Source organism: Aethina tumida, chromosome 2 (genome assembly GCF_024364675.1).
Source record: "Aethina tumida isolate Nest 87 chromosome 2, icAetTumi1.1, whole genome shotgun sequence".
Lineage (NCBI taxonomy): Eukaryota > Metazoa > Arthropoda > Insecta > Coleoptera > Nitidulidae > Aethina > Aethina tumida.
Window position 1 is genome coordinate 33445218 of NC_065436.1, and position 23233 is coordinate 33468450.

General features: G+C 36.4%; 4 protein-coding genes across 6 annotated transcripts; 3 read left to right on the top strand and 1 right to left on the bottom strand.

The window, feature by feature from the left end:
- The first annotated feature begins 33 nt into the window (after positions 1–33).
- On the top strand, positions 34–15627 carry LOC109599944 (CCR4-NOT transcription complex subunit 1). The gene is made up of 11 exons (XM_020016001.2): positions 34–515; positions 807–1013; positions 1078–2947; positions 5203–5609; positions 5878–7862; positions 8539–8983; positions 10170–10703; positions 10760–11692; positions 14364–14701; positions 14760–15023; positions 15293–15627. The coding sequence occupies exons 1-11, from the start codon at positions 414–416 to the stop codon at positions 15366–15368; spliced, it is 7161 nt and encodes a 2386-aa protein (XP_019871560.2). The 5' UTR covers positions 34–413; the 3' UTR covers positions 15369–15627.
- A 1277-nt stretch (positions 15628–16904) lies between these two features.
- Positions 16905–21894, bottom strand: LOC109599946 (glycerol kinase). Its single transcript, XM_020016003.2, has 10 exons — positions 21753–21894; positions 21328–21568; positions 19153–19245; positions 18879–19096; positions 18449–18664; positions 18204–18393; positions 17974–18151; positions 17715–17895; positions 17444–17612; positions 16905–17389 (listed from the first exon to the last, which is right to left on the bottom strand). The coding sequence occupies exons 2-10, from the start codon at positions 21560–21562 to the stop codon at positions 17190–17192; spliced, it is 1680 nt and encodes a 559-aa protein (XP_019871562.1). The 5' UTR covers positions 21563–21568; positions 21753–21894; the 3' UTR covers positions 16905–17189.
- LOC126264136 (cytochrome c oxidase assembly factor 4 homolog, mitochondrial) lies at positions 21844–22565 on the top strand. 3 transcript variants are annotated; one of them, XM_049963134.1, is made up of 3 exons: positions 21844–21985; positions 22204–22375; positions 22426–22565. In XM_049963134.1, exons 2-3 carry the CDS (start codon positions 22286–22288, stop codon positions 22531–22533), a joined length of 198 nt encoding a protein of 65 aa, XP_049819091.1. In that variant the 5' UTR covers positions 21844–21985; positions 22204–22285; the 3' UTR covers positions 22534–22565. The 3 variants fall into 3 exon arrangements, with proteins under 3 accessions (XP_049819091.1, XP_049819090.1, XP_049819089.1); XM_049963133.1 differs by having other exon boundaries at positions 21948–22039; XM_049963132.1 differs by lacking the exon at positions 21844–21985 and having other exon boundaries at positions 22113–22375.
- LOC109599950 (peptidyl-tRNA hydrolase 2, mitochondrial) lies at positions 22557–23086 on the top strand. The gene has a single exon (XM_049963131.1). It carries the CDS (start codon positions 22557–22559, stop codon positions 22977–22979), a length of 423 nt encoding a protein of 140 aa, XP_049819088.1. The 3' UTR covers positions 22980–23086.
- Positions 23087–23233: the final 147 nt, after the last annotated feature.

Here is a 23233-nt window from a genome sequence, read left to right on the forward strand (position 1 = left end):
CCGTTTAATCATTGCTCATTCGGTTGGTGCCATTGAAAGTCATTTTCTAATGACACATTTTGTCAATTTCGATCAGTTAATAATTTAAATGAAGCATCAAAATTTGCAGTGAACAATACGGCCACATTATACATCGTCGGTGACATGAGTCGAAGAATTGGTTTCGAAACATGCGCATTGGCCGATCCATGTTTTATTTTGTGCATGTGTTGTGTGTTGCGTGATTGAGTATCTACGATGATTGTGGTAAATTAAAGTGGAGAAAGTTCATTGAAAGACTCGATGATGGTCTTGGACCATTTGAAATTTAGTTATTTTCTAAAAACAAATAAGACTCAGTGGATTAAAGCACCGTGCATACGTAAGAAAGCTTCAAACGTATTTGAAGCTTTCGAGGCCGTGTTCATGGAACTATGAACCTAGACTCGTTGTCCTTTACTTTGTCACAAATAAGTTATTTAGTTGAGTCGCTCACTAAAAAGAATCATAAACAAGTAGTAGCGGACCTAACGAAGGTGAGTTATGTGCATGCGATCGAATTCGATGATCGACGTGTCGTATGATTGCCCATAAAGCCCATTGACAAATTAGATCATCCGCCATGTTCGTCGCAAGCATTTCGGCGGCCTTCATTACCGACCGAGTTGTTAACGATGAACAAAGGTGTTTTGATTATTGTTTTTTTTGTTGGTTTTTGATGTAAAAATGTCACGAAAACCATCAATGAACATGGCCCGTGTTCAGCAACGTTTTTGTAGTATTGCGCGGAGTCGAGCGGCGTCTGATTTTTGTTTTTTTTGTAACAGTTAGTCAGTTTGCATGGTCTGGAGGCGGACCGTCACTTGCTCCAATGTCTGTTTTCATCCGTGGACTTTTCTGAGTCTGCAAACAAGAATTCAGTACCATCAATCCAAAGTCAGGTCCTGCTGAATCAGTTTGCCAACTTACTGAACAAACCATCACTGTTAACATCTGTTTGTTACCTCACAGACAATCGACTAGTTACCCACAAGGTAAGTTGTCACTGTGACATAAGCTGTCATGCTTGGCATAATGACAATTCAAATTATTTTCCAGACTTTGAAATTTGGACCCCATTTCTTTGTTCAGTTGAGCAAGTGCCTTCGCCTCTCAGCTGTCCAGGAAGTTGTATTTGCCCTTGCTTTGCGCCACTCTTCCAACCCCGAGGTCGCAAATCTTGCCCAAAACCATTTGAGAGCTTGTGTACCTGCTCTTGTTCAATCCTATATTGACACTGAAGGGAGCAGCCGTCAGCACGAGGGAGGACTTCACGAAACAACACCAGAAGTTCTCCATCTCATCTTATCTGCTGTACTTAAAGCTCCCAAAGAAGTAGGACTTACTAATAACATCCACACCAGTTTTTTAAGCACCTTGCAAAAGGATTTCCCTAAAGAACTAGTTCCCGTAGTGCTATCACCATTAGTGTACCCAGAACAGTGTGAAATTGCTCCAGAAATGTCATCGGAAGGCCCCGGTCTATCCGGGGGTATGTTAGAAACATCACTTGCTGATGTAATTGGTGAAATTGGTTACACATTTACCGCGTCAGTGGAAGAATGTCGAAATCATTTAATCAAACTTGGGGGCAGAGATATCACCCCAGGTGTTGTAGCCAGGGTTCTATCAGTTATGTGCAGAACACACAGTGGCCTTGATGACGCCTTCAATAAAAATTCAGAGAGAGTCTCATGGAACATTGAAGTATTTATACAAGCTCTAAAAGAAGTTGTACAAAACATTCAATGGAACAGTGTGGCCGCTGAACTTGATCATCCTGATTTCCTCATCAAAGATAGGCCTGGATTGGCTCTTCTCATTAATGCCATTAGACAAGGTATACAATCAATGGGTTTCCATCCAGAAACCTTCCCCATTGATCAGTTTTACAAAAGGTGGGTCAATGTAGATGGTCAGTTTAGTCTGATCCATTCCATCCTCAAGAATCCTGACATATTCTGTTTTTCTGAATATCCTTGTGTATCAGTATCAGTAGAAGTTTTAAAAACTCCCCCTGAACAAGACAGCAAAGATTTGGCCAACTGGCGGTCACTAAACCTCATCGAGTTACTCCTTCACATGTCGGAAGTCGGCCTCTATAATCACGTCCAAGAACTGTTCAAATTTCCATTAAATAATTGTCCAGATGTTTTAGTACTGGCCCTCCTACAAATCTCAGGTCCAGTCACACTTTTAAGGCAGGAACTATTCACCAACCTTATACCTATTTTCTTGGGCAATCACCCTAATTCGGCCATAATCCTGCACAACGTCTGGCACACCCAAAACCTCAACATCAAACCCATTATAATGCATGCCATGGCCGAATGGTACTCCAGAGGCGAGTGCGATCAGACCAGACTATCCCGCATCTTAGACGTAGCTCAAGACCTTAAAGCTCTCTCCATGCTTCTTAACGCGCAAAACGCCCAATCCTATCCGTTCATCATCGACCTGGCCTGTCTGGCATCGCGACGCGAGTATCTCAAACTGGAGAAATGGCTCAGCGACAAGATACGCGAGCACGGCGAACCGTTCGTACTAGCGTGCATCAAGTTCCTGCATCGGCGGATACAACAGGTCACCAAATCGGACGAACTGAGCATGAAGAACGCGGCACTCCCCACCGAAACACTAACGACGATGATAGTCTGTCTGCAGAGCGCGATCCAGTCGGTCGGGCCCGAATGTCAGGATCACATCGTGGCCACCGTGAACAACGCCAGCATGATACTCAAACAGAGGCAGCAGCAGCAGCAACAACAGCAGCAGCAGCAGGCACAGCAGCCGGCGGCGATACTCAGAGGTCGCGGCGTTGAGGGGGCGATGAATCCGTCCGTCTTCGCGACGGGTCAGCTCTACAATCACACGGCGGTCGATGCGATTCCGGGACTCGCAACAAACTTAGCCGGCCTCAACTTGACTGGTGAGTTTGTCGACTTGCTTTCACTTCCTTGGATATTGACAATCTGTTTGACAGGTGGAATAAACAGATTGTAAAAGAAATTGGATGTGACAAGTCACAATTGAATACAATTGTTTAGATCTATTTTTACATCACTAAGTTCTATTTTAAATACCTGATTATTCCGTAGTCAAAACTGAGGTGAATCATTTTTTATTTTCAGGTTGTTTCACTTATTTTTTTTTTATTTTCCGAACTACTTTTAATATTTGATTATTTAATCGTTTCCTTGGTTACCACTTCATTTTTTTTTATTTTATTTTATAGATTTAGAAGAAACTGGATAGAACACTTGAATAAAATTTAATTTCTTAATTTACCATATAGTAATGTGATTTAGTTTTATCAATTTTTATCATTTCTTTGAAGAACATGACTATAGGTATCTGTTATTATTTAAACAGTATAATTGTTTTAAAATAATCCATTGTTTCTTACCTTAGTGAAATTTGAGTATTCACTATCAGTATAAATATGAAACGAAACATTAAACAATGACTATAGTTGTTCGGGTTTATTGGTCGACGTTTGTTGGAATTATTTCCTAACGTTTCGCTAGCACGAGTGGCTAGCATCTTCAGAGGTCTGGTTTGATTCGTGTCACTTTGACATCTTATTGACAACTAAATGACAACTTGGACAACGTTCTAGAAATTTCGTTTTATTAGTTTGCCGTTTTAGAACAACAATTGTCCAAGTTGTCATTTAGTTGACAATCAGATGACAAACAATCACGAATCAAATTAGACCTCTGAAGATGCTAGTCACTCGTGCTAGTGAGACGTTAGGAAATAATTCCAACAAACGTCGACTAATAAACCCGAACAACTATTAGTCATTGTTTAAATATTTCGTTTCATGTTTATACTGATAGTGAATACTCAAATTTCACTAAGGTAAAAAACAATAGTCACGAAAGCCTCAACCTTTTCATTTAAACAATGGATTTACGAATCTTTTAAGATAGGAATTACTTATTTTATTTACCCAAATTGATTTAAGTAGAATAATTATCCGCATGTTATAATTATAAAAGAATACAAAAGAGTATTAAAATACTATTTCCATATTTTATGTCAATATTGTAGAAATAAATAATTTTGAAGTGATTATACAAGTACAGCAGAGAATTGTGAAAATATTTTTTTTGATACATTAATGTTTTTTTTTTTATTTACTAAGATAATAATGTCTATAATGAGAAATTATTTGTAAGCTCATAATTATTGAAGAGCTTAAAATTAAAATTCCATATTTTTATTGTTAATATTGAAGAAATTAATAATTTTAAAAAGAGAATATGCAAGTACAACAGACGGTTTATTAAAATTATAATCTTTGACACCTTAATATTGGCCATTTTTTTTATTTATTAAAATAATGACTGATGAAAAATTATTCAAAGGTCTATTTTTATTAAAGAATATATAAAATATTGCTATTAAAATAATTTATCCATATCATATTTTCATAGCTACTATTGAAGAAATAAATAATTATGAAAAGAGAATACACAAGAACAGCAGAGGATTTATTAAAATTATTTTCTTTGACACCTTAATATTGACAATTATTTTTATTTACTAAATAATAAGCTATAATAAAGAATTATTCGCAGTCTCATAATTATTAAAAAGGATAAAATATATTCAAATAATCTGTTCATATTAGTATAGTAGAAGATATGTTAAAATTATTTTCTTTGACACTTAATATTAAGTCAATTTTTTTAAAATATTATTCTTTTTTTGGAATTTTAATTTATTTCATTTTAGTTTTATTATCAAAATTGGTAAATATAATTTAACTACAAATTAAATAATAATAATAATTGAGTTATTTAATAGATTTATCTCATAATTTTTAAGTCAATATTCTAAAAATTTTGTTATATTTAAATGTTAAAATTAGTAGACTTAATGAAATAATGTTTTTTAAACTTATAATCTTTTACTATTATGTTCTTGACATTTTTTCAAATAGGTTATGTTATGTTAAATAGTCATAATGACATAAAATCGAATTCATTTTCGAAATAAGTCGAAAAAGATGTTGCCAGATATAGACTTTACAAATTGGCCTCTAATTACAAAAGGTTTATTTTTTTACATCGACGATTTCCGATAAAAAAACTATTGCAGGCAATGTCTGTACGGTTGAGTTCAACCATTCGACGAATATGGAAAGAACGATTAACACAAACAGCCACGTTTCAGGACCGGCCAGTTCTGCGTTCAGCATCCAGGCCGGTCTGGGCCAGCTGGTGTCGTCGCCGGGCTCGCCGTCCCGCATCCTGAACGCCGGCCCGTCCAACAGTCCGTTCCCGATGATGCCGATGGGTCATCAGGGTCCGGTCGGCGGCACCAGTTCGTCCATAGTGCTCGGCGTGAACCAGATGAACAACATGGGACGCATGCCGAATCCGACGATCGACAAGACACGACTGCCCGACTACAACCTGTTCCCGGAGGTGTCGCCGAACGTTTCGAAGGAGATCGAGGACGAGGCGAACGGCTACTTCCAGCGGATCTACAACCATCCGCCCAATCCCATTTTGTCCATAGACGAAGTGTTGGACATGCTTAGGCAGTTCCAAGACTCGCACAAACAACGTGAGAAAGAAGTAAGCTGTATACGTTGTCTATATTTTTATGTCCGTGGTTTATAAATTTAGTAATGGCAACACTTCTGGAACTTTTTATTTTTGTTGTCCCTGGAGACAATTATTATTTGAAAGACGGTTTTTCTAATGGTGTTACCAGTCACAAAGTTATTGCTGCTTGTGTTGCTTTCTTCATGTTGTTTTTTCAAATTGAACCTAGTTCTGTTTGTTCAAATATAAGAAAACCGTAAAATTTTAGTTTCCCAAGTAGTAAATTGTCCGTTTCCAGGTTTTTAACTGCATGCTGCGCAACTTATTCGAAGAATACAAGTTTTTCCCCCAATATCCCGATAAAGAACTGCACATAACTGCCCAGCTATTCGGCGGCATAATCGAACGAGGCATAGTGACATCCTACATTGCTCTAGGCCTAGCCCTACGCTTCGTCCTGGAGGCACTTAAGAAGCCGGAAGGCTCCAAAATGTACTACTTCGGCATCGCGGCGTTGGACCGTTTCAAGAGCAGACTGAAAGAGTACCACAAGTATTGCGAACATGTGCGTGCCATACCACATTTCAGTGATTTCCCACAACACCTGCAGGAGTACGTCGAGTACGGCTTGCAAAGCATGGAACCGCCGAACAAACCACAAGGTCAGGTTCTACCCGCCAACTTGGCGGCAATGCTGGCGCCACCCACCACGCCCGTCACTCAAGTGTACAAATCAAATTCATCAATAGCTGCGATTTCGAACAGCAAAACGAGCACGACGACGGCGTCCAGCCAATCGATGGGCAGCAGACCATCGATAGCCAATGCAACGAACATCGACACTCTTCTAGTGGCGACGGAAAAGGAGGAAAAATTGGTGGCACCGCCCGAAGTCATTCAAGACAAGACTGCGTTTATATTCAATAATTTGAGTCAGTTGAATTTGAAGAACAAATGCGACGAACTTAGGGATCTGATAACGGAGGAGTACTACGCGTGGCTCTCGCAATATCTGGTCATGAAACGGGCATCGATCGAATTTAACTTTCACGTGTTGTATTCGAATTTCTTGGACACGTTGGCCGTTTCGGAGATCATGAGGATGGTCACGCGGGAAACATTCAGAAACATCAAAGTACTGTTACGATCCGACAAAGAAATCGCCAATTTTTCCGACAGGTCTTTGTTAAAAAATCTGGGACACTGGCTGGGTATGTTGACCCTGGGCCGCAACAAACCTATATTGCAAATCGACATCGATCTGAAAGCCCTGCTAGTCGAGGCCTACCACAAAGGACAACAGGAACTGTTGTATGTGGTACCCTTTGTTGCCAAGGTTTTAGAATCGTGTTCAAAAAGTAAGGTCTTCAAACCGCCCAACCCGTGGACGATGGCCATCATGAACGTTCTGGCCGAGCTGTGGCACGAACAAGACTTAAAACTGACGCTAAAATTTGAAATTGAAGTTTTGTGCAAAAACCTAGATATAGACGTATCACAATTGAAGCCAACGATGTACCTGAAGGATCCCGAACGCATACGCAAGATTGAGTATCAACTGTCCCCGCCGACCAAGAAGGAGACGAACGCCACTACGATGGCAGTTAACGTACAACCCGGCAATCTCAACGATCCCGAACTGTCGAACATAATGCCCAACCAGACGGCCGGTTCGCCGGTGGTCCAGAACAACAGCACGACGCCCACATCGTCGATGGCCGGCCCGCCAGATCCTCGTTTCTCGTACAGCGACATCCAGATCGTTGGAATGGTCGCCTTCCAATCGCACACGATCGTCAGTCCCTCCATTATGCTGTTCCAGAATCATCCGCAGCTTAAGCCGCTGGTGAAGACGTCTATCGAACGTGCCGTCCAGGAATGGATAGCACCTGTGGTCGACAGATCGATCAAAATCGCCCTGCAAACGTGCGAGCAAGTCATTAGGAAAGACTTCGCCCTTGACGGTGACGAGAACCGAATGCGTATGGCCGCCCATTACATGGTGCGGAACCTCACAGCCGGCATGGCCATGATTACCTGCCGCGACCAGCTGCTGACCGCCATCAATACGCACCTGAAAACCGCCCTGTTGGCAAACTTGGGCACACCCACCGTCCAACAGAAGGAAATGATCGATCATGCCGCCACCGTCATCGCCAACGAGAACATGGAGTTGGCATGTGCTTTCGTACAGAAAACAGCGGTGGAGAAGGCTATTCCAGAGATTGACAAACGATTGATCAACGAGTATGAAATGAGGAAACAGGCCCGACAAGAGGGAAGGTAATAAAGACAAATAAATGAATTTTTTATCTTTTTACTTCGTTTATATAGTCAGTGTTGTTCTAGGAGGTTTTCATTTTGATTGTCTTACCACACTTTGCGTATTTTCTAATAGCTGTTTTATAGACATCAATTTATAGTCGTGTTATACAGAAATTAATAAATTGGTCGAACCCACTTTTAGCCATTTACTTGGAACTTCTTAGTAAGTTATTGGATAATTCCAGTACTACCAACTTATAAACAAAGTTTACGAACTTTATAATACGGAAAGTGTTTGATCCGTCTGAATCATCTGTCATATATGATGTCTCTCACAAAATTCAGACGGATTAAACACTTCGTACTGTATAGGTTGTATGTGCGACATAAAAACATAAAAATTGCAATGTTTTGCCAGAAAAATATTAATAATTTGGACAATAAATTTTTCAATTAATTAGTGTGTGTAAAATACTCAACACCAAAGAGTTTATATCATTGGATATTATCATGTGATTCCCAAACATGCAGGATTGTTGTTTCGTAGCATGCATTATATTTCTATTTAATTCAATATGTCAACTATTAGAATCTTTGTAAATCTCTTTAGTTTTTGATATTTAATATAAATATTAGGAAATATATTAAATACAATTCTATTATTCTGTATCGTTAATTAACGTGCACCTTGTAGGCGTTACTGCGACCCGGGCGTGTTGTCGTTTCACGCCGAGCGCATGCCCGAGCCGATACGACTGAAAGTCGGCGGCATTTCGGCCGCCCAGATGGCCGTCTACGAGGAATTCGCCCGCAACATTCCCGGCTTCTTGCCGAACGAACGCGACACCATACTGATGTCGACGAAACAGACGACGCCGATCGATGCGCAGCAACAACCGCAGCCACAGCCACAGCAGCCGCATCCGTCGACGCCGTTCCAATTGGCCCAGGCCTCCGTCCACAACGACGAGCTCGGAGTGTTGTATGAGAAGCTCGCACTGGAACTGGAGCAGTTCATACAGGCGATCGGTGCGCAGGCCCAGTATCAGTTGATAGCGAACTGTTTGACGATGCAGCGGGATTACCTCATGCATTCGATTCGCAGCAGAGAGACGCCACCAGCCAATATCGTGCAGAAGGTAAAGGATTCTTTAAGAAGAATAGTGTTATCAAGAGCCAGTCATACTAATACTCTTCTTAATCATCTGTGGGCTTTGGTAGCCCATTTTTAACAAGAGTTGTCATTCTATATAGAGTATAATGTTAAAGTATTTGTTTAAGAAACATTTAATTTAATTATTTTTATTAAATACTAGAAGAAAACAAAGGACATTATCAAGATGTCAATTATTTTTAAAGTTTAATTAAGTCACCTCCGTACTGAGGTATACTCTTCTTAATTTTCTGTAGGCTTTGGTAGTCCATCTTTAATGAGTTTTCATACAATATTAAGTTTAATATACCTCTTGCTATAAAATTGATTTCATTTGTGTCTAGTTGTAGTATTTATAAATCATTGCGAGTTAAAAATATTAAAGTGATAAAAGTATTTGTTTAAACATTTAATTTCATTATTTTTATTAAATACTAAATGGGAGCAAAGGATATTATCCTTTATTATCAACAATTTTATTTAATTAAGTTATTTTTGAAACTTAACTAAGTCATCTCCATACTGAGGTATACTCTTAATATTCTGTAGGCTTTGGTAGTCCATTTTTAATAAGAGTTCTCATACAATATTAAGTTACTAGAAATACTTTTTTGTTTAAAAATGTGCTCATTTGCGACTAGTTGAACTCTTTAATTATTATCATGAGCCAAGTTGTCAAAGTGTTGAAAGTTTAATTATATTAATTGAAGGATGAACAAATTCCATTAATGCTGTACCGATCTTTGTTGACATTAAGATAATATTTTTTGTTTTCATAGTAAGTTTCAGAATCAGTAAAACAAATTAAATTGTTGATAATAAACACATATTGTTGAGATCCTGATAATAATTTGTTTCCTTCTCATAACCAATAAAATAAATGAAATTATGTGGTTTCTAAACAAAAACTTTTAACTTTAAATCAATGAAGTATTTATTAATCTAATATATTTTGTCCCCATTATTAGTTATGAAGGTTATTAATCTTTGTATAATAAATATTTTTTTAAATATTTGTAACTTTTATGACTAACTTTGTTCGTACAAAACTATTTTTAATCAATAGTGAGTTTGTTCAATTAAGTGAAATTTAACTGATCAATTGATTTGATTGAGATTTTGCCTAAACATTTGAAAAATATAGAGAATGTGCAATTTTTTTGGTTTTCCAGTCCGTGGAGTGCCTGCAAGAAGGTCTCACGCCCACGATGAACGACACCGATCTGGTGGTGATCAAATTCAAAGAGATTATCGTCCGCATCTTGAAATCATTGCAAGATCCGCGTGTCTTTGGCCAACAATGGACGAACAAGGTCGTCACACGTTGCCTGACCGAATGTCGCGAGGAGTTACGTTACAACATCGACGCCTTCGACACCCTCCTCAAATCCGGTCTGGTCAACATCAACCAATACGACATGGCACTGGCCAACTGCATGGAGAACGGTCTCAACTACATCGCCGTCACGTTCGCTATGCAACTGGTCCAAATGTATCTGATCGACGACCGAACGAATCAATACATAGTCGACGCGGATCTGTGCAACACCATCGACATGCTGGCGAAAATCAATTCGCACGCACGACAGCCGCCGGAAGGACTGACGAACATGATCGACATCTTGAGACAGTCGCACGAGCCCAATTTCTTCGGCGAACGAACGCCGATCGGACCCACTGTACATATTCACAACGGTATCATGCAGGTTCGTCAAATTAAAATCTGTTTTTACTAATTAATATTATGTGATTGCCGTGATAGGTGCGTGCACCAAGCTATGAGGACCCGCCAGGTCTGGTGGAGAAGACCGACTACCTGCTCAGGGACTGGATAACGATATACACGTCGCAACATCAGGGACGCGACTCAACGAAGGCCTTCAGCATGTTCGTCCACCAGATGAACGTGCACGGCATACTCAAGACGGACGATCTGATCACGCGCTTCTTCCGCCTGTCGACACAGCTGTGCGTCGAGACTGTGTACCGATCGCTGACCGACAAGAGCGTCAACATCGCGTTGATGCGTCCCAAGTGCTACCACACTTTAGACGCATTCGTCAGATTGGTGGCGCTCCTCGTCAAACATTCCGGCGAGGCGAACAACACAACGACGAAGATCCATCTGTTAAACAAAGTTTTAGGCATCGTGGCCGGTTGTCTGTTACAAGATCACGAAATGCGTTCAGTCGAATTCCAACAGTTGCCTTACCAGCGCATCTTCACGATGCTCTTCCTCGAACTGAACACGCCCGAACCTGTGCTCGAAGCCATAAACTATCACGTGCTGACCGCCTACTGTCACACGTTGCACATACTGCGACCGTCGAAGGCCGCAGGTTTCTGTTACGCCTGGCTCGAACTGGTGTCCAATCGCGTGTTCATGGGACGCATGCTGGCCACGACGCCGCAACAAAAATGTTGGCCGCTCTACGCCCAACTGCTGATCGATCTCTTCAAGTACTTGGCGCCGTTCTTGAGGAACGCCGAACTGGCCAAGCCGGTGACGATGCTTTACAAGGGCACGTTACGGGTGCTGCTGGTGCTGCTGCACGACTTCCCCGAATTCCTATGCGACTACCATTACGGTTTTTGCGACGTGATACCGCCCAACTGTATCCAGATGAGGAATCTGATTTTGTCGGCGTTCCCGCGTAACATGCGCTTACCAGATCCTTTCACACCCAACCTTAAGGTGAGTTGTTTATGTAATTTGCATTTGCCAAAGAATACATGATTAGCACTCATGTAACTATTACTGAAATAGCCCAGTTTTAGAAGACATTAGTTTACACTATTTATTTACAGTTTTTGTAATTTTTAATAAATTTTGTTAAAAAAACATTATCGACTTTATCTATGGGAGAGCGGTTTAATAAAAGCAAGGGACAAAAACTCTTTAAAGTGATTCAGTGAATTCTTGTCCTGTATTTAGGACACGCTGTTTATTTACAGTTTTTGTAGTCTAATGAATTTTGTTGAAAAATTCGTCTTTATGTGATAAAGCGGTTTTTCAAACATCATATAAGGACAAAAAATAATTGAAATAACCCAGTGAGAATAACCCCCTGAATTTTGGCCCTTTATTTAGACACCTTGTATACTTGTAGACGAAAATTCGCTTGTATAAGAGTAAAAAATTGAGACTTGTAATTTTCGATTATTCGACATTTTGATAGATTTAAACACGTTAATTAAGATCAGCCAAAAAATAATTATACTCATAAAAAAATAATTTACCTTTTTATGAATAATATAACATGGGATAATACAAATAAGTTAGAAAGATTATAAACTGTTTTATGTTATAAAATATTAGATACCATTAATTTTTCAATTTTATTTTATTTAATAACAATACAAGTAATAACTAATTTTGAGGATGAATATTGGAATGAAACATATAATAGAAATCGTGTTAATTAAAGGATTATCCAGAAGTTTATTAAATGAAATCATTGATTTAAATTTTAATTATTTGTTTGTTTTTATTAAAATACAACATTCGTAATAACTAAATAATGTATTACATTACAGTATTATTCAATATAGCTAACTGATTAACGTGTAATTTTTATTATACTACATTATTCAGATTAGCTATTATAATATATAGAATTAATGTCTCTCATTTTTAATACTACAACATTCAGAATAGCTAATTAAAATTATGTATGTCATTTTTTTGTGAATTTGTTTAAATTAATATAATTTACACTCAGTATTCAGAATAGCTAACTGTAACAGAGTTGGGCTGAAAAATTCGTAGATTAGCATAGACAAAAATCTTTTTTTTTATAGAATTTGATTTTATTATTCAATATAGTCTTTAGCCTCAAAATAGGCTTCAGTTACCTCTTCATCGGCGAAAAATTGGACACCTGTATGAAATGATTGAGCCACGTTTCATCCACTGCTCAGAATCATCAATTCGCTGTTGTTTTTGGTCGATTGTGAGCGGAACCCACTTTGAACATATCTTTCGCATACCAAAATATACTTCACAATATGATGTCCAACCCGTTCCTTTCATATATTTAGGGTCTTAGCTATTTCAATCAACTTCACTTTACTGTTATCCGAAATTATTTTGTCGACTTTTTTGAAGTTTTCCTCGGTAACAGCTTGAGGTGTTCACTGCTTGCATCGTCCTCCGTGCTCATTTCGCCTCGTTTATACATAGAAAACCACTTCTCAAGGAATGCTTCACTAACTTCAACAAAAGTTGCTGTAATAGTACGACAGCTGTCAAATTTATACACGTGTCTTTTGAAGGTTGGGGCTAACTGAAAATCAAAATCAGTGGATTTAATACTAGTAGCGCCATTTATGTGTCAGCCTACGAACTTTTTAGAATTTTTTAAATTGTTTCTGTAGCTACTACTGCTACTACTGTAAGTGTTAAGATAATTAAATAGAATTGAATGTCTTTTTGCATATTTTTTAAAACTATTATATAACAGTATTAAGACTTAACTGAAATTAATGTTTCTTTTTTTGAACATTTGTTTAAATAGTTTTATTACAATTATAACTAATTACAGAATAACTACTGATAAATAATATTTTTAGAGAATTTTTCATTTGTTTCACTATAATATTTAGAATAACCATCTGAAATTAACTAGTTTGGCTTTGTAAGATTATTTTTTAAACACTACATAATTGAGATTACCTAAATAGAATTAGTCTATTTTATTATTATTATTATTATATATATAATATATATATATATATATATATATATATATATATATATATATATATATATATATATATATATATATATATATATATATATATATATATATATATATATATTATATTATGTAGTTTAAAACTATTATTTATACTACAATATTAAGAAGAGACATTAAGAAATTGTATTAATTACACAACAGTATTTAGAATAGTTTAGAATACACAATATTTAAAATAATCAACTGAAATCTACTAAACTCTTTTTTTATATTTTTTTAAAGTTTGTTGAATTACATCACAATACTCAATTTAGCTATAAAGAATTAATCTTTTATTGTACTACAAACTGAACATATAATAATATAAGTTTCATTTTCGGAGACACCGTATTCGGAATAACTTATTTATTTATTGTTCTTTAAATAATTTTAACAAGAATTATCTCCGTAATAATAATGTTGGATAATAAAAAATTACAAATTTTTATATAAATTTTTACTACTGTACATGAGAGTATTTGTCCACGAGTATGCTTCTCTAGAGTGTGACGGCAAACGGATATTAAGTGAGCATACTGACAATGACTATGTAAGTTAAACCTTTGCCTTATACTCTGTTGCATTTATGTTTTCACCATTTTTCATAAATATGTTTTTTACGTCCAGGTGGATATGCTAGCTGAGATAACATACGCGCCGCGTATTCTGACGAACATCTCTCTACTCATCACTCCCGCCCAATTCAAGAAGGATCTGGACTCGTATCTGAAGGCAAGGGCGCCCGTCACCTTCCTGTCGGAGCTGCGAGGCAATCTGCAAGTGTCTAACGAACCTGGCGTCCGATACAACATCCAGCTGATGAACGCGCTGGTGCTGTACGTCGGTATTCAGGCCATCAATCACATAAGGAACAAAGGCCACCAGCCCAACATGTCGACCATCACGCACAGCGCACACATGGACATCTTCCAGAATCTCGCTGTCGATCTCGACACGGAAGGACGGTACGTTAATTGGCACTTTGACACAACGGGCAAGTTATTAAGTTGTTGTTTGTTACAGGTACTTATTCTTGAATGCGATCGCGAACCAATTGAGGTATCCGAACAGCCACACGCATTACTTCTCGTGCACGCTCCTGTACTTGTTCGCGGAAGCGAACACCGAAGCGATGCAGGAACAGATCACGAGAGTGCTGCTCGAAAGGCTGATCGTGAACAGGCCGCATCCGTGGGGCTTGCTCATCACCTTCATCGAACTTATCAAGAACCCCACCTACCACTTTTGGGAGCACGAGTTCGTCCATTGCGCACCGGAAATTGAAAAGTAAGTTTCTCGCACGTTTCGCTTTTATAAATGTTTAATTTCTCGAACTTATAGTGAGATTAACAATGCATGGAGAGCTGGTAATTGTCTTAGAAAAGATTACAAGGTATAAACATATGAGACATTGTTGAAATTTGGTAAATGTTCAGCAAACGATTTAAGATGTAAAAAATAAATTTTGAAAGAAAGTGCTTAATATTAACTGGTATTACTACATTTTTGTTGTTCTGCAATTAATTGTATTAACAGTAAATTAATTTTATTTTCAGACTATTCGAGTCGGTTGCCAGATCGTGTATGGTAAACAAAACTGTCCAACCACAAGAGGGGGAAATACAAGAGTGATAAACATTTTTGTGATCTGTACATAGTATAAAAAACGATTATTCTCTGTGAATTTTATTTTGTTTATAATCGATTCATTAATTATAATTAGCTTATGTTTAAGTTTCGGGAAATGCATTTTATTTTTTTAGTTATAAGGTACATAGTGTATAGTACAGTACTGTAATATATTAGATATTTTTAAGAAATTTTCAAGTATTTGTAACTATTATACATATAAAATTGTGGATGTAATAAATGGTTTTCAATGTTTTGAGCATTTAAACAAAATTTTATTTAACATCTTCAATCAATTCAACCAATTCAATTAAAAAGATAGGAGAAATCGATTGAATTAGAACCCAATTAACATCTTTAATTAAACGTGTAATATCCACAAAAAAGACTGTCATAATAACAAATACTTTGAATCTTAAATAATAATAATTGACTGAATATTAAAAATAATAAATTTGAATTACCAAGTTTCATATTTACAAAAGCAGTATGTTTGAGAATTATTTCATGTGGCGTTTTTTGGAGTATTTATTGGCTTTCGAAGGACCTTTCCATCTTCCACTTGGTGTACCTTGCGTCGCGTTCTAAATTTTAATAGACGTTAAAATCATAAAGTAATCTAAAGATTAAGAGTACCGTATTCTGTAGACGTGAGCAGAGATGTGTCGCTAGATGCGATCTTTCTTCCTTCCAAATTCATGTCCTAAACTTCGACTCCTTTGGCTGAGCGCGCCACGTTAATGCGCTTATATCCTGATTGAGCCCCTATCACTGGAATACCACTAACGCCCGCATTGAAAGTTTAATTATTATCAAACAACAATAACTGAGTAATGTTTATTCGTTTTATTTTTATGGCGAGTTGTAAAATTAAGAAATGCGTACTTGTAGTTGCATCGACAGTAGTTCGTCGTAAATAATCTCGTCCACGAGTAGTTTAGTTAACGAAAAACCACAATCCTCCATTGACTCCAAAATATGTCTGGTCTGGAAACAGTGGAGAAGCCCTAACTATGTGCTCTTTGTCGTAAAGCCGCAAATAATTTTCAAACAGTAAACCTTAATAAACAATACTTTTACTTGTAAACTCACAAACTGATTAAAGAAAAACTTACCTTCTAGCATCTTTTCTCCATAAGGAGTGTATAAAATCTTAATGGCAGAAACGAGGTTCATATCGTTGAAAACTTCCTGAATCAGCCACTTCTTTTTGTACGCTTAATAAAACCCATATTGTCCGACAGCCAAATCATTGTTGCCTCAGTCAGCAATACTACCTGAATAAATCAATTATGAGTACAACAATCATAAGTAATCATTCAAAGGTACCTTGTAAGGTGTATATATATTGGTTGTTCGTTGCCGAATTTATGGGTAACAGCTGCTCGTGTATAGTGATAACGTATATAGTACATATACTGATCTATTTTTTGAAAATTTCAAGTGTTTGTAACGATTAAACATTTAAAATTTCAATGTTTTGAGGACAAAATTTTATTTAACATTTAAAGGATGGGGAAAGGTCAATTATCATATAACCCAATTATAAACAACTTTTATTCAAATGTATAATATCCACAAAACATAACAACCAAATAAAACAATTAAGTACAATAACAAATTTAAAGGTACTACGACTTTAAAGAAAATATATATATTCTTTAAGACTAAAAACTGTCATGATAACAAATACTTTAAATCTTAAATTATAAATGACTAAATAAAAAAAAATTGGAATTACCAAGTTTCAAATTTACAAAATCAGTACGTTTGAAAATAATTTCATGTGGTGTTTTTTTATTTTTTGGAGTATTTATTAGTATTTTAGGCTTTAAGTCCAGCATCTGGTGTTAAATACGACGCCCATGCGATGAGTCCGAAACTAGTAATCAAATATATACCCGCCGGCACGCTCGCCAACATTTTGTACCTCTCCTCCGTCATTACTGCCGACTTCTTCGGCAGTGCCCATCCAAGGGACCTTTGCACGGCCATCTTCCACTTGGTGTACCTCGCGTCGCGTTCTAATTAATTAATTGACGTTAAAATTGTATTGAAATATAATAGAATAAACGTACCGTCTTCGGTAGAAGTTGGCAGGAATGTGTCACTTGGTACGACCTCTCTTTCTTCCGCGTTCACGTCCCAAACTTCGACTCCTTTGGCTGAGCCTGCCGCCATTGCCGTGCCCAAGGCACTTATGTCTTGTGATTGAGCCCTTATCACTGGAATACCACTAATGTCCGCCTGGAAAATTTAATTATGATTAAACAATAATTAAGTAATGTTTATTCGTTTTATTTTTATGATCAGTTGTAAATTTTATAGTTACAATTAGAAAATGCGTACTTGTAATTGCATCAACAAGTTGTTTGTCGTCATAATCCCATCCACGTGTAGTTTAGTCAACGGAAAACCACAATCCTTGTCCATAGCTTCCAGAATATCTCTTGTTTGGAAACAAACTGCTTCGAGTGCTGCTCTAACTATGTGCTGTTTGGTTGAGAACGCCGTAAGGCCGCAAATAATTCTAAAACCACCAGTGATCGTCAATAAACAATACTTTTATTTGTAAACCCACAAATTAATTAAAGAAAAACTTACACACCCTCTAGCGTCTTTTCTCCAATAAGGAGCGTATAAACCCTTAAAAGCGGGAACAAAGTAAACGTCCCCAGTGTTGAAAACTTCCTGAGCCAGCGACTCTGTATCTTTTTGTACGTCTTTAATAAAACCCATATTGTCCCTCAGCCAATTCATTGCCGCCCCAGCTACAGCAACACTACCTAAATAAATCAATTATGAGTACAACGAATATAAGTATTCATTCAAGGGTACCTTCTAAGGCATATACTGGTGGTTCGCTGCCGAATTTATAGGCAACAGTGGTGACTAGACCGTGCGTAGATTGCACTCTGGTGTTTCCGGTGTTGTACAACAGAAAACAGCCGCTCCTATAAGTATTTTTGGCCTGACCCTCTTTGAAACAACTCTGACCAACGAGGGCCGACTGTTGGTTACCTAAAATCTACAACCACTTCCATATACAACAAAGAAAACGTGGTCAAAAATAGAAAACTTACACCTGAGATTGGCAGTCCCGCGAGCGGGTAACCCTGAGCGATTTTGCCATAGATTTCCGAGCTACTTCGGATTTCTGGCAGCAGTTCGGGCGGAATTTTGAAGGTGTGCAGCAACAGGGGGTCCCAGTTTAACGTGTCCAAGTTCATCAGGAATGTTCTTGAAGCGTTCGTAACGTCCGTCAGGTGAACGCCACCATTTGGACCACCCGTTAAATTCTAAGGGAAAATTTTCATTTAATACAGAATGACTGTGCAAATTGGATCTATTCAAAGATTGATAGTAATTTTTAAAACAAAACAACACACGCAAATTACATGTGTAAACTTTCACTTCTAATGATAACCCCTTAGTCACATGTGCAGCAATAAAAATTATATTGGCTTATGAATTTATGCCTCGTAATTTAGGATAAGGATTAAAAAATCGTACCCACAGTATCCAGGTATCTACAGTTCCGAAAAGGCACTTTTTGCTCTTGACAGCTTTCTTGACATCCGAGGAATGGTGCAACAGCCATTTCAGTTTGAAGGCGCTAAAGTACGGTGAAATTGGAAGCCCGCAAATGGGTTTATAATAATTCTTGTTGTGTTCAGGCGTCCTGCCAATGATTATATCTACTGTCGAGTCTGTTCTTATGTCGTTCCACACTGAAAAATCGATACTCTAATGAATTGTAACAATAGGTGGATTTGTGTGGATTTACCGATTGCGTTGTACAGTGGTTGGCCGGACACCTTGTCCCATACTATTGTCGTTTCTCGCTGATTTGTTATGCCTATTGTTACAATACTGCTGGCTGAAAATTCAATAATATATTATAAAATTATATATTTAAAACGTGTCTCCTCATAAATAAATTAATTTTTATAGAATATTAAGCAATAAAACTAAATTTATACGTCTGTAAAGATTAATTTATCAGCATTAGGTTAATAATTTAGTCGCTTTTATTAAAATTCTATAAGAAAATTTACAACAGATACAGAAACTCTAAACAAGCCAGGTCAAAAAAATGACCCATTATCATCTGGTCAATTAAAAATGTTGTGCAAATAAATTTGGTGACCCCAGACATTCATTAATTGATATCACAAAATAATACTGAGAAAGGAAATAACACAGTAAGCAATGGTTATCTGTTTATACGCAAGTTGACGCTTAAAGACAAAACCTTGTGTTTAAAATAAACAAAATTGTGAAACGTACACACGTGTGACGACCGAACGCTCACCCACAGGTAGTATGAGATCTCGCGTGACCGTGGCGACTCCTTGAAAAATGAAAATCACGCTGGTATTTAATATTATCTAACCTGGGGTCACTGGCTATTAAATTTAAAAAAAATCCGGAGATATTTCTTTGAATGGAAGAATTTTGAATGACACGGGGATTTTCGCAAACCCAGTGGGCTGATAAGAAATTGTTACCAAGATATTTTTGTAAAATGTAGAAAAACTAATCAAGAACTAATTATACATCCGCCAAAATGAGTTTCTTGTGCGTCATTTCAGGGGTACAGAAATAAATTCTTTCTTTTTTTAACATCCAGTTTAATTTTTCCATTGTGTAAATAACTGATTGACGAACAATTTACATAAGCAAATATAAATGCGACATTCAAGTAAATAACAGTGGGGAATTGTTATCGTCCAAGTCAATCTAAATTTATGTTTATCAACTATAATATAGTGAACATAATTGCTTTTTGTATAAAAAATAATATTGATAGACCAATTATTAAAATATTGAAGTAAATAGGCTCATTATTAATTTGATAACGTTAGATTTTGGCGAGATTTTTTACTAATGATACTATATTTATTAGAATCTTAAAATGATATAATGTAATTGCTTGGTTTTAGTAAATAAATTAGAATTTAATATATGTATTAATTCTGTTTCATGGAAATGTAATAGTCGTTACTGAATGTGTATAATTTAATACATATTAACAACATTTTTATAGTAATTATAACTTAACTTGAACTACTTTTCTAATTTATTTTGAATCCTGTAGTTGTTGAGTATTTTTTAAGATTTTTGATAGATTGATGGCCCAACTAAAATGTTTATAAAGCCATCAATTTTGTTGCTGGATTGTTCATTTTTGACATACACATTAACCAAGGATCATTCTATAAGATTGTGCATCTTAAAAAACAAAATTGAAAAAAGGTATTAATTTAAAATTTTTATAGCAATTATAACTTGACTTGAACTATGGAACACCGCGTATATTTTTGATTTTTAAATGCAATATGTAATTATAAATAAAATGGCTATGCCATGTCTTATACCTAAATCCAATAATTTTTGAGTTAATATTTTTCTAAAAATGTTTACAGATTGATGGTCTAACTAAAATGTCTGTAAAGCCGGCAATGTTAATGCTGGAAAGGTGATAAATTAGTAATTTTATTTGCAATTACATGTAGAATTTAAAAATAAAAAAGTTGATGCCACTTTCAGTGAAAACAGAAATAAAATATTGTTCAAAATAAATGACAAATAGTTCAAATTAAGATATATTTGTTACAAAAATTTCCAATCAAAACCTTTTTTCCATTCTCCATAAACTTCTAATGAATAAGTTAAGTGAATCACTCTGTATTGTTAAAATTTATACTTTATTAATTGTTGTTTTTATATGACAAACAACAATGTGGGAAGTAATATCCTTATCAGACAATCTATTAATATGCAATTAGTAGAAATATTCTATTGTGTTTTAATCTGAGATAAAGGTCAGAAAGTGAACTTTTACCCAAGTCAAAAAACGTGTTGGGCACACACCTTTACATAATTAATTAAAACTAATTGAACTATTTATAACCATTGCACAAAGCAGTACTAAAACACACAATATAAACAATCTCACCTCTGGGACCCAAAATTTCTAGCACCCTTTCAATGCATTCCCTGATTGCTTTCAAAATCTCCAGTGGGTCCTGTTCTGACCAGCCCTCCCTAGGCGTTATCCTTTTCACATCGATAGCATGCTCCGCAATTTCTTTTGTGTGTTGACTGGCGAAAACGCAGAATTTAACAGTCCTCGTTCCAGCATCAATCACCCCAATGAGTGGTCCTGCATCACCTCCACCCTGTTCAATCATCGCTCACTGAAATCGCAATTGCGATTAATTAATCGTTTTGGCCGACAAATGAGCGTATAATTAGTGTTGTGCCGATGCGAGCCAGGATCATTTAAAATTCAAATCGGGACCCGATTGGAAAGTGAAAACGGCGTGGTCGGTGGCAATTTAAGCGGGCGATTTTTATTTACTTATTTTTAAATCAACTTACGTAATGTCGCGTCGGAAAAATCTACACAAAAATTATGATTCAAGCTGTTGTTTTACGTTGCGTCTAACCACATGCAGCACACACCTCCACTACGTCACTGCGCTCAATTTGTACTGCTGTTAATCTACGGCCGGCGATAAAGTTCAAACATCGCATCGTGACACATTATTTATGTACGGCCGTGGAGTTGGTAAACAGTGATAATTGTTGCAATTCAAGGGAATGGATTAGAGGTTATTTATTTGACTTGTGTCAGTCTGTGACAGCTTTGTTCACGTTCTTATTTGGTAAAATTGCTTTGTACAAAAAATAAACAATCTAGCATTCTTAAATTTACAGACTTGTTTGATGTTATCATATTTAACAAAAAATTCTTATAAAAACAGATAAGAAAAATGCTAAATTTAATAATCTGGAATAAAGGTGTAATCTGAGTTGCCTCCATTTTTAGATTCAGTCACGCCAACATCAATTCATGGTACTTATGAGGTTAGGATTCAGAATTTAAATAATAATTTAATTTCAATTTTACCATGTCCGGCCACGGAAAAACAGAGATAACAGACCCCGTGGAGGAAATGCTCAAGAAAACCGGCTGCCTCGAACTGCATTACAACGTTCAAGTAACGTAACAATTCTAACCAGAACCATTTATTAAAAATAAAATTTTTAGGAGTGTATCGCCGATAAAAAGGACTGGAGGAAATGCCAGGACCAAGTGACCGAGTTCAAGGAGTGTATGCAACGTTACCAGCAAAAAAAGGGTGCGACATCCCCTTAACAAATATTACATAACATTTTACCATGGGCATTATTTTATTAAAAAGTAAAATGCTTGGCAATGTTTTAAGGACTTTAACGGACTTTGGTGCCGTGAAAATGGTGATAATTGTGCGGACTGATCTTAACATGGGCAGGGGCAAAATTGCCTCACAAGCTGCCCATGCAGCAGTTTTGTTGTACCAATCTGCTATAGACGATTGTAATCCACACTTAAAAAGTTGGATGCGATATGGGCAACCCAAAATAGTTTTAAAAGTGGATAAAGATGCACACAACACTTTGGAGAATTTGTACAAAACAGCACACGCAAATAATTTAAATGTTACCAAGGTGTGTGATGCAGGAAAGACACAATTGGATAGTGGTACTTTAACTGCAGTAGGAATTGGACCAAACAAAACTGAGGATATTGATCAAATTACAAAGGACCTGAAATTGTTATAACTATTACTATTTGTTGCATTATTAGGGTAAAAAAACATCTGTTAAGTTATATGATTTATTTTATAAATTTGTTTTATTACAATAATAATTATACTTTTTAAAGCAGGTATTTTGTATTTTTATAAATTGACATCATAACACACAAACTAAGTAAGTAAATAGTTAAGTTAATAGTGTTCACATTTTTAATTTCATTAAATTTTCGTTGAATACTTTTTAATATTAAATATATTTTTTAATAAATAACAAGAAAA